General features: G+C 36.2%; 1 protein-coding gene across 1 annotated transcript in view; it reads right to left on the minus strand.

Annotated features, from left to right (window-relative positions):
- Positions 1 to 17,236, minus strand: part of JMY (junction mediating and regulatory protein, p53 cofactor) — a 62,952-nt gene that overhangs the window by 24,019 nt on the left and 21,697 nt on the right. The window contains exons 3-4 of the mRNA XM_084225060.1: positions 7,091 to 7,241; positions 5,110 to 5,279 (exon numbers count right to left, since the gene is read on the minus strand). Coding sequence (XP_084081186.1) covers positions 5,110 to 5,279; positions 7,091 to 7,241 — 321 coding nt within the window. The remainder of the gene's footprint in view (positions 1 to 5,109; positions 5,280 to 7,090; positions 7,242 to 17,236) is intronic.

The following is a 17,236-nucleotide window of genomic DNA, read 5'->3' on the forward strand; positions in this document are numbered from 1 at the left end:
AGATATGTTCTGATCAGACACACACTTTAGGATGCCTTTAATAACTCACTCTTTTTCTACATGGCAATGAAATAAATCTATGGCATTGAATTACACTTTGCAACTGTCAAGTGTCAAGTCATACAGTGCGTAGTGTGAAACATCCCTCACATTCTTTTACTCTACCACTTGATTCTCTGAAGGTACATAATTAAATTAGAATTCTCCTATCTTCAATCCTAAGTCTAAAAGTCGGCATCTAGAAAGCTACAGTTAAAACCCATAAAAGCAGAACTGACAAAAAATGTGAAAGGATGCGCAAACAGGGATAAATACATGCACTGATCATCCTGTAATGACAATTTAGTTGTTCTGTTCTTTCCGGAGTCCTTAATAAATACACACTTAAAATACTTATATTTCAGTAGTTATTTGTATTATATGTTTGAATAGAAAAGTAACACACAACCAGAGTGAACCTCAACCATTCTCTTTTTTTTCAGTCAAACAAGATTTATCTGCTCAATACAGTCAGCCATTCAGATTTTATTTAAGAAATACCAGCATGTAAGGGAATCTTACATGGAGGCTGGAGGGAATTCACACACCTCTACAACCTGCGAACAGAAGAGTTAGGATCCCATCCAAATTTTTTACCTGCTCAAATTATGTGTATCTGATGGTTTCTCTCAGATACTGGATGAAAGTAATGGTAAATTTTGAAGGAGATTTGTGATCTGTCTACCTCTTTATTCAGAAGAAATGTCCAGTTTCATATTATAGACAGTCAGTCATTAAAAAGGGACGTCTACCAAGAAAAAATACCCAACCCATTTAGCAAAACATCTAAAAAAATATTTGCTAGCATGTTCTCTACATTATGGTGTTATCTTCACATTGTAAAACTGAGTCTGTAACTAACAGCTACAAATGGGTTCCTTGAGTATTTAAATATGACTATAGTAAACTAGAAAGGTATCTCTACTGAATTAAACCAATGATCCATTTTAGTCAATGCCCTGTTTTGGGAAAATGTTGCAAAAATCCAGGACAGTGAAACAAAACAGGCAGTGCAGGGATATCTTCCCAAAAGGATTCACCAGCCTCTACCACAGCCTGTAGCACAACTTAAACCACATTGTCACCTCTTATACAAAACAGACTTACTGGACTTAATTAATACATTTGTCATATCCCTTTGTTTTTTTTTAAACATGTAAGCTTTTAGCACGTGCCCCAATATTTTTGACAACGACTTCACAGCTCAATTAAACACAAATAGTTCTGTGTACTATACTTATTTCCATATAAGACTGCTAGACAGAAGATCAGCAAATCAATTCTTGCAATTTCTATTTTAAGTTTCCTCTGCTATATTTTGTACTTCTGTATGCATCTTTTGTATATCAACTATTAGCCTGAAAACTCCATTAAGTCCTTAAGTGAACACCAGAAACCTTACAATCATTAATGAATGTATCATGTATATGCTAGAGTCCAGCGCTACACAAAAATGTCTTGTTATGCCATTTTATTACTTTGCATGTATATTAAGTTAATAACTTGATGAGAACAGTAAATGACATACTGATTGCATAACTGGAGTGAACTACAGGCTACTTTTCAAGACAAAATGACTGATTCACTTGAACTCTCCAATTTTTCCATATAAGGGGGATAATTTTTATTGTTCATTATAATATTAGCAGTTTTCAAGGCATTTGGCATTTTTCAAGGATTTCCTCCCTGTAAAAAGGCAGCAAAATTTGGTGGGTTTGTGGGTAAGGAAAGTCAGTATAGGAAATGTTTGTTTGCTTTTTAAATTAAGGTAGTGTCAAATGTGACCACACCTAAGAACTTCCCTTTTTCCATGAATTGTGAAAATTACTCAAACCTTCACAATTTTCTCCTTAGAAACAGATGTTTCAAAATTTAAATACACAATGTATATAAAAACTGAATAAAGACATAAAGACACACACAGACCATCTTCAAAAGTATCAGCTCACCAAGTCATAGCAGCTGCGTATGTCATTCAGTTGCACTGGTATCTGCCTGATAAAGGACCTTAGCATCTGACAACTGTATCTTTGCCCTACAAAGAGCATACACTACAGATGCTGTTAGTTACCTGTTCTGTTTTAGGGGTACCCCACCACTTTATTCAGCTTTCAGGTGCAAAAGAAATGGGAAATTAGTACTGCTGAATGGTTCACAAGCAGATATCCTAGCCACATAATAGCTCCCCATGAAAAAGTAAAACGAAGACCTTGCATTTCAACAATTTATGTTAAAACTTCAGGTAAGATACTAATAATGTGTGATAATTCAAAACAATATAATCACTTATGGATGTATTTCAGTATATGCTGCTAAAAATTTCTCTCCTTAATTGAAAGCAATTCTTACGAGTTTTTCCTAATCTGTACTACTAATTTGCTGCATCCTTGGTAGTTCTCAGGCTGATCAACATAGTGAAAGAAACACAAAGAAACTTAACATGAGAACAGTACAGGAAACATTCTGCAGTTGTGCTGGTTTTGGCTGGACTAGAGCTAATTTTCTTCTCAGCTCTGTCTCAGTGCTGTGTTTTGGGTTTGTGCTGAACACAGGGTTGATAATACAGAGATGTTTTCATTATTGTTGGCTTGCACAGAGCCAAGGCCTTAAATGCTTTTTGTATGGCCACTCTAGCAGGAAAGATAGAAGTGCATTCGAGGTTGGGAAGAGACACAGCCAGAACAGGTGACCCCAACTGACCAAAGGGATATTCCAGACCATGTGACATCATGCCCAGAATATAAAGTGGGGGGAAGAAAGAGAGGAAGGGAGTGGAGTTTTGTATTCCCAAGTCAGTTACCTGTGATGGGGCTCTGAACTCCTGGAGATGGCTGAACCATGGGAATTAATTCCTTGTTTTGCTTTGCTCACATGTTTGGCTTTGGCTTTCCCTATTCAACTGCCTTTATCTCAGCCCATGAGTTTTCTAGCTTTTAGCCCGTCTGATCCCACTTGTGAGGGAGCAAGTGAGCAGCCACATGGCTTTTGGTTTTTGGCTGGGGTTAAAACACCACGGCAGTGGAACAAAAAACTGAAACTGGGGAGATCCAAGTTCAATTTCCTGTAATGCCCCAACTTTCCGCACTAATGAAAGCAAATAATTTAATCTCTAGAATCTTTGTTGTTGCATTCATACTAATCAGAGAGTAGTTGCATTCACTGAATCCTAAGAGCAGCTTGGGTTGGAAGGGACTTGAAAACTCATCAAGTTTCAAGCCCTCCACCACAGGCAGGGACACCTTTCACTAGACCAGGCTGCTCAGAGCTCCATCCAAGCTGGCCTTGAACACTTCTCAGGATGTTGATCCACAACATCTCTGGGCAACTTGTTCCAGTGTTGCTCCCTCAAAATTCCAAAAATTTCTTCCGAATATATAATTTAAACTCATGCACTTTCAGTTTAAAGCTATTTCCCCTTCTCCTACCACAATATGCCCTTGCAAAAAATTTATTTTCCAAGACTAAATGTTCAAAAATCCATAAAGCTGCTAAACACACTTTCCTCAAGTGAAGTCATATCACATCTTTGTTCTGAATTGTCATTTTTCTCAGCTAAAATCCAGATGTACTAATTTCTTGAGCATTTTAGTATCTTCAAACAAATATCGTTTTCTCTCCTTAGTAGCTAAATGGTTTGCCAGGAGGTATTTCAGTTCTACAAACATTATCTTTACAAGACTGCCACCATTCTTCGCAAAGATGGGATTCCCAGTCACGTTTCTCACATTTAACTCTTTATACTTAAGCCTTTTACATTTTCAGAACACATGATGTGTATGTATCAGAGCAGAAGCTGGTTGGTGCCATCTCCCTATCACTGTACACAGACCCAGAGCTCTCTATGCTCTCTATACACCATCCCAAAGCACCATGATCATTAGATAGTCCTTATTTCTCTGTGCCCAAAAGCCTCAAACTCACAGCTCACTTTCATCCCAATGGATACTACAAGAAATCTTTCCTTTTCCTGTGCAGCCCCTAATACTTTAGCATATCAGACCAAACACTCACTCATTTACCAGACTGAGATCTCATTCAACAAAAATTCAGAGATTGCCACAGGGAAGAAAATAAGATATGCCACAAAAAGAAGATGCATGGTTACTCTAAGTGAAAATGTTCAATATATTTCCAATTAGTAGTTCAGGACTGTCTCATCAACTCTTGACTAAGGATGACAACAGCCTGATAAACTCAAGTTTCCAGACAAGTCTTGGATTTCCAAATCTAAAGAGCATTGAAATGCAGTAAACCTATTTTTGTGCTCTGGGTCTTGCATGTACTCTCTCTTCCCTGCAGATCAAGCTGTCTTCTACAGAGGCTCCTAAAATAGACACATAGTCTATCAGCCTTACAAACCTACCAGCCTTTGCAGTGATAAAGTTGTGAGCTCTCTGGATAACCTTTTCATAAACAGCACCACCAGTTTAATCAAATTTTGCTGAAAACATTTGAAAAGTTCTCTTAAAACAATCAATCATCTAATTGCTAGAACACACATTAACATTAGTATGGCAGAAAGTTCTTCATATGGTAGCAAAGTTTAAAAGAGAATTTGAAACATTGTTACTTTTGAGATGTCATAAAAATCCAATAAACGTGGATTTTTTTCCTACCAAGGCATTTAAGCACAGTTTCATGCATTAACTCTTTCCTCAGGAAAACCGTAACTAGCACAGCCCCCCGTGGAACACTGCCTTAGTAATTCAGGTAAGCAGAGAAAGAGTGCAACACAACCGACCAGCTACCCATATATTTACTAATGGTCAAACACCTTCCATCTGAAATGTCAGAGCTATTCTGAAAAGATGGTCATGCCTCAGAGCTAAACTGCAGAGATTACAAAGCAGCCAATTACTGTCCTATCCTTTCTCTTCATTTTACTCATCCCAGTGGATGGCTGTAAACAGAAAGAGCAAAAACTGTCTTTTTGGTTGACTAACCAGGAAAAAGTGAACAGAAAACATACGTAAGTGGCACAAAACTCACCACACCTACATTGCAACATCATTTGTCTAACATCGCTTTTCTGTGCACTTTAATTTTCTACTTACTGGCATGAAAACTTACCTCCTCTCTCAGCGCATGCTTCTTCTGCTCCAAACAGATTTCTTTAGCACGCATCAACTGCAAAGTCTCCTTAGAAACTGCATACTGAAGCTTTTCCATACGTTCCACTGCTGCTGCCCATGCTGCCTTACCAAATTTTTTCTGGTCTGCTCGCATTCGATCGTACACAGCTACAGAAAGGAACAGAAGAAGCAGGCATCTTACTAGTCTAATCTTCAAACCACTAGTGATCCTGCTGCAAAGAAAATGCACACATTTGTACTTAATAAAAATCTAATTAAAAAACTATTTGGTCTTGAACTGGATCCCAAATTTTCCCCACTTCTGTAACCACCAATTATCAGCTACTAAAGTCTCCAGCTTATCTTAATAACATTTATAGTACAGTAATAAATTAAAGCAAATCTGAAGAGTGAAAAAAATATTATTTAAAACAAAGACTTCAGCTTAACTTCAAGTGCAACTCTGTAAGAACACTGCGTGAAATTAAAACAACATCTGTCTTTTAACTCAAAACTCAGAAGTCCCTTGCCTGATTCAGATTTACTATTCTTGGGCTCCAGACAACATCTAGGTGGACACATACAAGATTTTCACCACTGTTAATAGACAGGTCATGTGATACTGTACTTAGCATTGCAAAGTAAAAGCCACAAAAGTAATGGAATCAAAGGGGTGGCATTGAGTCACCACATGCTATTACATGCTGGTTCTTAGGTAATAAGAAGCACCTTTACGTTCTCATGTGTTTTTCCTCTGCCATCTGTTAGCATTTGGGTATGTAAGACTACCCTGCGATCACCAGGAGGCGAAGAAAAATCCCAAACAAAAACCAGGTAAACAACTTGTATTTTAAAGATCTACACTGTAATCAGTCAATCAGTCACTTTCCACTGGTTCTCCCTCAAATCCTGAATGCTGTACATAAAAAATCATGTGAACAAAACCAAGTAAATATCTATAAATATGCATTATCAACAAGCAGTGTATCTTATTGACTGCCTTTGTCATACTAGAAAGGGAGTGAAGCTGATTAGTACATTTAGAATTTCCTCTAATTAAACTTATTCCAGCATGCTTTAACCTATTAAGTCATCCAGTCAGAATAAATTGAAGTTTCACATTAACTTGGGTAGTCACTAAACAGAGTAAATTTGCAGTGCCTGCATCTCTTGAGTCAGATGTAGCAGTCATGTACAGAGGTGGCAAGAGACCTACCAGTCAAAAAAGGATTTCTCCTGTGGGTCTTGCACAATCACTATCACCAAGGCAAAGAAAGAAACAGGGACCTGCAGTTAGGCAGGGGAGGACACCAGGACAAACTTTGTCAGTGAACTAGAAAAAGGTCTGTTTGCCCTATTAAATTGGTTATTTAAGTTAAAATGGCACAAGGATGAGAGCACAGGTGTACATAACAAGTCATTTGACCTCACTTTACTGTACCACTTTTTACTAAAACTATCACATTCTTCAAACACAGAAAAGCCAAGGTTATATCCATGAAGGCTTCTGAACAACAGAGCAGCTTTCATTGAGTAGTTAAACTGAGCTATTGCTTAATGCTTAGTTATGAAAAAAAATACTGAAAGGAAAAGAAGACTAGAAAAGCAATCAACTGAAAGACAATTAATATTTACTATGGGGGTCTGCCATATCCAGCACAGAAAACAGAATCCACCAGGGACTCTCTGCTCCTAAATCCTTTGCAAATACAAAGTACCACTAATACAATTACATTGAGAAAGTGGCTGTAAAACTTCTACCTAAAATTTCTTGTCTGTTCATTGCTGATGACGTTCTGAAAAGGTTTACAGGTGAAAGATTGAAATAGACACAGAAAAAAAACCCAAACAGGAATGACAAGTGCATTTTCCTCATGAAGAATTGATGAAAAAAATAACTCAGGGTACAACGCAGAACTTTGTAAACATTAAATTATTTCATGTTTTATGTGATGGATAGGATGGGAGGAAATACGTACCTTTTTGTGTTTTAGCTGTTATTTCAAAATATTTAACTGTAAGATCTTGAATAGAAAGCACAGCCATGTGAGCTTTTTTCTGCCAATCAGCATCTTCTTTTTGCAGACTCTCAATTCTTCTGGGGCCCAGGTAGTCATTCTCTATTGAGATCTGAAAATAAATCAGCCCATAATTAAAAATACTATTAATTGCAGCTATTCTGCTAACAGCAAACAGTTTCAGGGCTAAGAAAGAAAATGCAACAAAATGGAGATAAAACTACCACCACAGTTTCTACTCAACAGTAAAAAACTCTTTGGAAGCACTCCCTCCTCTTGAAAAAGTACGTCCATCTTTCATAATTATTGTTCTTACTGGACACATAAAACCCACATATATAAGCTTGATTTGTCAGAATTTTTTTATTATGTATCTCATTACCTGCAGATTACATGCACGCTTCACGCTTCATCCAGGCTTTCTTCCAACTATTTCATTATGAAGTAAATAAATGCTCTTTGATCAGAAAGAAGCTAGCAATCAGAGTTGTGCTGGGGTAGCGCTAAGCGATCATCAACATTTTAGAAGATTTTCTTTGTTATAGATGACTTTAAAAAGTGTATTTTCCTAGTGCCTAGGAGCTCAAATATCCTTTCATTGCCAAGATCAAAACAATTTTATTCTGAGGACCCATGCTATCTGACGCCAATAAAAGACCTGGAGTTTCTTTTACAATTAATAAGCACATAGCTTTCTCTCCCAAACCTGAGAATTTTTACACACCTGTCACACTACAACAGACTACATATCTTGTATCTTAATTAAAAATTTAAGCCTGCTCATGCAATGTCAAATATTAATTATTAATATTTTTCATATCTACCAGTCAAGAAGACACCTTAATAATACAGCCAAAAGTGCTCATAACTTTGTATGTCCCTGAATATTTCAACCTGAAGTTCTAATGCCTCAAGTATTAATCTTGATTTCACAGAGCTTCAATTTGGTCTAAATAGCCATTCCACTCAAATTACAAATGAAAGGTTTTTAAGTGACTGTTCAGGACCTACATACCCACTTGTCCCTGTCTCTCAGACAGATGATTTTCACAAGTAAAAACAAATAGATGCCTTCTAAATACTTGTTAATTTCTTCAAAAACACTTAATACATTAATTAGATACTTGAATCTACTTCTTTTATATTTCCAATATTTTTAGAAAGGCAACAGATAAAGCATAATGTGGACAAGTGGTAAGTGAATAACACTCACTATATACATTGTAACGTGTCATTCTATGGAGCAGGTATGTACCATGTTTCACACAGGCAATACTTAGTAGTGGACAGACAAGTTTCCAAATAAATATTGAACTGTAGACACATATATATACACACACATATACCAGTGAATTACACACTGGTGAAATTAATGCTTTCCATTTACACAGAACTCTGAAACAGCAAATTCATTAGTGAAGCTGGATAAAAAGCGACACAGTTAAAAGTCATCCTTTTCTGCTCCTCTGTAGAGATGAGGTAACTTGACACTGAATAGACAAAGGATCACTGATAATGCGAGTAACGTTCTTATTAGACATGAGTTCTAGGAGAGTAAGCCTCAAAGTAACATATTTTCATAAAGTTTTATCTGCGAAATATTATTAACACATAGTGCAAGCTAAAGAGTTTTATGATTGCGTGATAAAATTTTATCTTTGTTCCCTAGAGCAGGTATTTACAAGTAACAAAAAAGGGAAGCACTTTTTCATTATCCACAATCATCCATATGTCATCCATATATCATAATTAGCACTAAAGGTACTCATAAAGCAACACAGAGAAAACCCAAGAAGTCGTGGCTTTAATCAACAGCATGAACAAGAACAGATCAACAACTCGCCTTTAGGCTGCAGGAACAGTGTCACGCTTAGCAGAAGTGTGAAAGGAGCCCCAGAAAGATAAAATGGATAGAAACTTTTCCCTAATGTTGCTTGATCTGCCTTCATGTTTGCCCATACCTACACATCTAGCCAGATAGTCAAACTCTTAGAACATGGTTCTTAAATACCTTGCAGTACAATCAAAAAAACCAAAGGTAAAAGGTACAGCTAATGTTCATGTTTGGACTTTGCATTGTGCAGCTTGGATAAGGGACACACACACAGAGGGTTAACTTTCTGGCTCTGAAGACACAAAATAATGGAGAATGGATGCGCTGGTTTTGGCTGGATTAATACTCTCCATATTAGCTGGTATGAGCTCTGTTTTGGAATTGTGCTGCAAACAGTCCTAGTAATACAGGGAAATTTTAGCTATTGTTAAGCAGTGCCAACACAGAGCCAAGACTTTTTCTGCTTCTCATCCCACTCCACTAGGGAGGAGACTGGGGGTTCACAAGAAGTTGGAAAGGGACACAAGTGGGAAAGCTGACCCCAACTAACCAACAGAGACATTCTATACCATAGAGCACTGTGCTCAGCAATAAAGCTAAGGGTAGCAAATGTTCAGAGGGGTGGGTGTTTGTCTTTCTAAGTCACTGTGCTCTTGGAGATAACTGAATATCTGCCTGCTCACAGGAATCAGTGAATGAGTTCCCCATTTTGCTTTGCTTCATGCGCATAGTTTTTGCTTTGCTTAATAAACTGTCTTTATCTCAACTCATGAGTCTTCCCCGTTTTACTCTTCTGATTCTCTTCATACCACTACTGAGCTAGAGTGAGCAAGCAGTCGTGGGGATTAGTTGATGGTCACGGTTCAACTATGACAAAGAATGAGGCTCTCACTATTACAAAGGTAGCATCCAATCTAAAGGTGAAGACAGAATCTAGGTACAAGTGGGGAACTGTCTTTGACAGGTGAAACATCCCATATGCTTTCTTAGTAAAGTTGAATGGCTAGAAGCTAAGGATGAACCTTAAACTGAAAAGCTTGTCCCCTTCACTTCTGAAGCTGTTGGACTGGACTACCACAGCCACAACCTCTCCACAGCTATGACAGCGTGAGAGAACTGAGGTTTAAGGTGACAAATTCCAAATGAGAAAGTTCAAGAACAAGCTTCAGGCTGGAATAACAATTCTCAGTCACAAAGATCTTTGTTACTCTTCAGATACATGAAAGACAGGATCTAATTTTGGGAAAAGCAGACTTTGGGAAAAGCAGTCAAAAGGTGACTCCAAAACAGTATTCAATTAATAGAGTCTGCACTCCCTCCCTCAAGACAGCTCCCACCTGTGTTTCTATTAGGTCAATTACTTTCTGAGTGGCAGCAAACTTTAGGAGTTCCTTTGGTGCCTCACATCTAGCTGGCTACCGCTCCCTGCTTCTCACTTCAGACTTGTGATATTCCTGACCAAGCTTGCTCTGCTGGGTTTGGCTGACACACATGCCCTGCGTACTTCTGAGAGCCACTCTATTGACCTGAAGGCGACCCAACGCTCCCTGTGGGAAAAACAATCTCTTCCTATCCAGACACTTCATTCCACCTGATTCAATTTTGCCATCAAAAAGTAAAAATTAAAAATAGCTATTAAAAAGAAACAATCAAAAAAACTAAAGTATAAAAGAAAATACTGATCGCAACCTTTCCAAAGGTAATTACGGTCATTCTTTATAATCAAAACCAAAAACTATGACAAACTAGAAGATGGAGGGCATACAAAAGGATACCTCTAGCCATGGACCTGGCACACTTTGGGAAAACATATTAAAAAGAGACAGCCATATTATGAGTGCACATAGTGACAGCATCACAACTTAGAAGAATTACCAGTTCTCAAGTGCAAGCTAGCTAGAGAATTACTGTAATCTACTGGTCATTAATTAAATTTATGCTTGTCATCCTTTCCAGACAGGACACAAAATCTCCAGAGAAAAACAGAAATGAAGAACTGAGACATGGGGGTGAAATATATATGGTCCCCCTTGCCAAATAGCTGTCTGGGCATTAGATCTCAGTCCAACAAAATGCCACTAGAGAAAATCTATATAAATACATATTAAATCATAATATTCAATTTAAATAATATGATTGTGGTACCTTTATATACAAGATAGAAATTATTCATAGCATATTTTATCACAGGAAATAGAAAGTAAGCCCACGGGGGGAAAGAGATAGCTTAAATGAAGACTACAGCTGTAACAGGGGGAAAAGTTGGGGAGTAAAGATAAGGAACATGCCTCTGGAACTTGAAGCTTATGAAATAGCAGGTTTTTCTCCCCACCTGCAAACACCTCCAGGACTGAAGTGACCACTCCCTCATTATGTCCTACCTAAGAATTTAAAATGGAAAAGGGAGTAGCCAGACAATTAAACATCAACATGAACAGGCTTGTGAGTCTTGAAGACTTTATTTTCTATATTCTCTTCAATAATTAATCACCTTGACGTAAGACAACAACTCTCATTATGGAATTAAAGGAAGCTCTTACATGCTTCTGCATTCCATTATGGTTTGCAATATATGCACAATCTGCTTATGCTTTATTTTGCTCACCTTTATGATGCAATCACCTTCAGTTTTTACAGCTCATAAAAGAGCAGATGTCATTTTAGAGACTAAACAAATAATCTTTAAATTACTATTATCCATGCTAAATATTACTAAAAGAAGGCAAAGAATAACTAAAAAGTGCTGTCATTTAATGGCATTTCTTGTAAAATTGTGTACCTACTTTAGATTTAATAATATTTTTAGTTAAAAATTAAGAAACTCTAATGTAGCTGAAGTTTCTTCCTAACCTAAAAGACTCTGCAGTTACCTAGCATTTTTTCAAAGTGAGCTTTTGGCCTGGAATTGCTCATTTGGACTCAAAAGTTTTGGAGAAAGCTTGGTCTACAGAAAAACCTCCCATCTCACAACTAGATGAGAAGCCAAATCAACAGTTTCTCTTCTACTCATCACTTTACCCATTAAACAATCCAGCTATTCTTCCTTTAAAACTCCTATATTCTGCTTAAGAGGAATCCAAGCAGATTTGCTATGATTTTTTTTTCCCTGATGATGAAGCTTGCTTTTGTAGACTTTCATGTTTTACAAGTTTTACTTCAAATGATGCTTTGAAGCCTAAGAAAATTATGACAGCTTTCACAAAAGTGGTTGTAGCAAAACACAGAAGAAGGGATAGAAACAGCAGAAGCCATTAACTTCAACACATCATACAAACACCTATTTTCATTAGCTATCACTTCAGACTAATGGAACATGAACACATCTCAACACTGTATTTATATGTTTCTGAAGAAGAACAAATGAATTCTTCAGCGAAAACAAACTGAAAGGAGGCTCCTAAACTAGCCCATAAGCAAATGAGGATGGCTCAACAGAGACAATGTTGTACTGGAAATATCCTTCTCTGGAACAGTTGGCAAATTATGGTTAAGTTCTGAAGAGACTAAAGTAAGGTTATTGAGTGAAAATATGAGCAACAGGCCTGAAACAATGGGATACACATATATTGTACATCTACTAAGTGAAGGTCTTTAACACTTTGCATGTCTTTTTCTGAACAATGGACAAGACTGACAGAAGTAAGACTTGGCCCAGGCCATGTAGTAACTTAGGCAGGTATGTCACATCTCTCCAGCTCCCTTTGTTATCCTTCTTGTAGATGGACTTGTAATAGGTAGAAAAGGAGAAAAATGTGACACGTAACAGCGGGTCAGTTAAGTATAAGAACAAAAAAAAAAGTAGTGCAGATGACAGTGACAAAACACAAAATGGAAATGGCTTTATACATGAAAGCATGCTTCAGATCAAAGGCTCAGCTATCTGCCTTCTCCAGGAGGTCAGACAAGCAAGTCCAACCACAGCCTGCTAGACATATTAGCCAGAAAACACACATTTCAGCATCTAGTCAGAGACTAGTCCTACTAACTTTTTTTGTTGTTGTTTTTAATTTAACTCTGCTCCCAACTGTTAACACAATTCCCCAAATAAGTTATAGTTCTGTACATACAGTTCTAAATATATTAGGTGAAAGCATTCAGCTTTGGAAAGGGCTTTACAGTTTTACCCTAAGGAATATGGACATGGGCTTCAATATTAATACATAAAAACCCATTTAGTTTGCATGGTCTAGATTCCTCAAAATATCTGGCACCTGGGACTAAAATACAAACTGCAGGAGTTTTGATTATCTTGAACAACATATACAATTCAGTCAAGACTGTAAAGGAAGCAACAAACCAAAAGGTAACAAGATGTTAGGACATACAGAAAGAAGACTGAATAGTAAGGTCATTCTACTGTGAAGCGCAGTGGTGAATGTTTTTTCCAGAATGATGGAGAATGCTGAAAAACTAAGAAGTAGTCAGAAGAAAAGAATCATAGAAGACTTACGTTAGCGTAAGCATATAAGAGGAAAGACTGCGTTTATTTAACTGGTATTTTTTCCCAAGACACACAAGAATTTATGTAAAGAGGTAAAGTGTTAAAAACACTAAGCTACAGTATTTAATACTGGCAATTGACAGAATTAAAGCTAAACAATGTGTCCAGCATTACACCTTCCTTACTCATTCATCTGTATAGCATAAAACCTTTCTATATATTTCAGCTTCACTGACTGAGACCTAGACTAAAAGAGACTTCACCTTCAAAAAGAAAGCTTTTATTTTTCAGAAAATATTCTTTTAAGAAAACATATTCTACTAGTTATTTGAAAATGTTGTTTAAGCCAAGTTAACTCAAAGACAAGTGGGCTTGAGTGTTTCCAGACATTTTATATTCTGTTTGTGCATGAATATGATTGGATGGATTTTTAAATCTTCAGTTAAAAAAAACTTAATGTATGCAATAGACAAAATGTTAAGCATATCTATTAAGAGTTCATCAAAATATGGTTGACAATTTTTATATAAAGATATACCGAAGAAAGAGAAATAGTGACAAAAGTATTAGCCAGAAGAAATCAGATTAAAGATATATAAATAGCCATGAACATAGATACTGAAAATAACTGTAAAAACTAGCAAATAAAACCTGCTAAGTTTCAGTATGAAGTTAGAAAATATGATGAAAGCTTACAAAAAGGTTTTTTTTCAGAGCACTGCTGAAAAGAAGTACTAAAAAGTACTAGATTTCAAGCAATTTAGATACTTCGGTAAAAAAATATTTTTGTAAACTCATAAACTCTCAGCAAATTTTTCAACCTCTGAAGGCCTTCAGTCCCTCTTCCTTGACCTCCACAGTTTGAATAACATTGCATCAGTCTCCCCCTTTTTCCTCTTTCCTTATCTCCAACACTGCAAAGGAAAAAAAAAAACCAAACAAAACAACAACATACATTTCTAGGTTTCACCCTCCTTGACTCTAATACTCAGGGACACATAATTTAGAATTTTCTGCATGTTCACCAGCCTTTCAAAGTTCCATCAAGATGTCTTTTTGAATGGATACACTGATTCTGCATTTTTCTGCACTATTTTCTCCATTATTAGCATTGGAGAAAAAAAGTAAATAAAGACAAGGTATGGATACATTGCTAACTCCCAAATTCTTTTAGAGGCCTCCTAAACTGATGGTTAATCTGAATCATTAATAGCCACTGATGATTCTCCTTCTGAACACATATTTATTTGGTGTCCACAGTTAAACTGTGGAAACTATTGCCACAGAGCATGTAAGGTATGTACTAAGCACGTACTATGAGTTTGTTTCTGCTTTATTTGGAGGTTGTTTTAAAGCACCACAGGCTTTAAAATTGAGGCACCCCTATTTTCTACACTTTCTACTCCTTAACATTCATGATTTCTATAGATCTTTCCGATCTTTGATGAATCACTAAGGCAATCCAATTCTTTTACTCTGGTCTAGCCCTGAGGATGCTTAATAGGAAAACACCCTTACATTCCATACTGTCATTATTCTGATACTGTGGTATGTTTTTGAGAGAAAGAAACTACAACTGTGACATTTAAGATGCAAATATACCATGGATGTATACCAGAGTATGATGTTTTCTATTTGGCACTTGGCAGAAGTGTAATTTTATTGCATTTGACAGCAAACTCAAGATAAATCTTATACATTTCTTATACATTTTTCCTCAGTTAATTAGGTGCACATAAATATGCATATATACTTTTGGAGGTTGTCATCAACCTTCTGCACATGCATTAATTTTTATTTATTGAAATTTCATCTACCATTTTGTTATCCAAACCAGTTTTTTGTACGGTGACTTTTAAAAAAACTAAACAATAAATCTTTCAGCATTCTAACATAATCAAATTTTTCTCCAAATCTTATTCACCACTTTTATAGCTGAATACCTAGAGCAGTCTTGTACTCTATTCATTTTGCAGACAAGCATATTTAACAAATTAGACACCACAGTTTTGTAATCAGCTACCTCTTACCAGGAACTAAGTTTCATTAAATGATTTAGGGTACCAGCCTGCTTTCTATCAGATTGCCTCTTTGGAACTTTTGGGTTCTTTTTTTTTGTTTGTTTGTTTTGTTTTTTGTTTTTGTTTTTTGGGGTTTTTTTGGTGGTTTGGTTTTGTTTTTATTCTTTTTTTTGTTTTTGTTTTTTTTTGAGAAAGTCCATGAGGTCCGGACTTTAGGTCAGCAAAATGTTCTGAGTTCATATAATAGTCAAGAGGATTTATAGTCCAGACTGTAAACAGAGACTGACATACAATCCTTTTGAATCAAACTATAAAGACAATTAGCATAATTCACCATATTACAGCAAACAAGCAAGTAATAATTTCCTTGAAGTTTCTGACCATTATGCATAAACTTAGATTTCTTCTCCAGTCTACAGGTTTTTCAAAAGCTATTTTTACTTAAGTATTATTCCTAATAATGTCAGGACACACCTTCAGCTGCAAATAGATTTTAAAAAAGTTAAAAATCCTTTGATGTTTTACAGTTTCTCCAAAACATCTTTATGTGATTAGAAACTTTTCAAAAAAAGATATTCTGTAGATACTTTTAAGAGTAATTCTCTTGGTTTTGCCAGCTGTTCTCATCTCTAAATTTCTTTTCCCTTGAACTTGTTTCATACTTCATTAAACTATTCTTCAACCAAAGTTTCACATGTTCAACACAATGTAATTTATTTCTATGTACTTAATTTTGCATAAATCGAAGTTACATTAGTTATGTTTACTACTGCAATTCACCACCATATATTAAACAAAGGAATTCACACATAGTTGAGCTAGAATTGTATTTTTAATATACCAGAATCTGCATAAGCGAGCTTTAGAGGGAAGCAAACTTTCAGACTAATAAGAGATTCCAAAATTTTTAAAAGCAGAATGTTATGAATCATCAACATATAATCTGCTCTAATCTCTAGCTTCCAGTGATAGACCTCAATATTAATGTACCTGAAGTCATAAAAATCTCTTCACATTCATGTGAACTAGCATGCAAGTAAAAACCATTAACACGTAAGCAATGAAGCTAATAGTATGTTTAATATATTTAACATACAATAAGTTTTCAATGTTCTCATTTCCTGGAGATGAGCTGAGATGTAATGGTGGCTCTAAGCTTTCACCCATAATGAGATATTATCAGTTTCCAGTTAAGCAAAACCAGCTCAACTCAGACCTTCAAGAATGAATGTTTTGAAGTTTTGCCGGCATTTACATGTAGGTTGTGAAGCAATTTGTTACATTTTATCTTTAGTCCAATATCAAGGACATCCAAAACACCCTCAAGCATGAAAAGAAAAGGCCTCCCACTGATTTCACTTGGCGTTTGAACAAACCCAGTGCCTATTCATCATGACTGAAGTACTGTCCACAACTACAACGCCATAAAAACTCTAAGTAGCAAGGTAGTTTCTTTGATTGCATGAAGACTGGTGAAAACAGACGTACAGACAAAAAAGGCTTTGGGGTTTAGCCCATGGAGTCATTTTTTAAAATAATTTTTGTCTTTTCTAATTTACCAGATTTGGTATCCTGTATCAAAGAAACCTTCATGTCTTAGTCTTACAGGACTTAAGGCTTGATGACAGTAACCTGGCCAGCAGTTCTATAGCCAAGCATCAACCACTAACTCATTGGTCCCTTCCATGCTTTCTGAAGAACACAGCACTATATATAGAGGATCTCACAAAGTTTAGATTTAACTTTCTGAAATCAAAGGCACCAGAACAGAAGTACCTACTCTGATTTTTCCAAATTTCAGAAACACTTAG

This window comes from Fringilla coelebs, assembly GCF_963513975.1.
Source record: "Fringilla coelebs genome assembly, chromosome: Z".
NCBI classification, from domain to species: domain Eukaryota; kingdom Metazoa; phylum Chordata; class Aves; order Passeriformes; family Fringillidae; genus Fringilla; species Fringilla coelebs.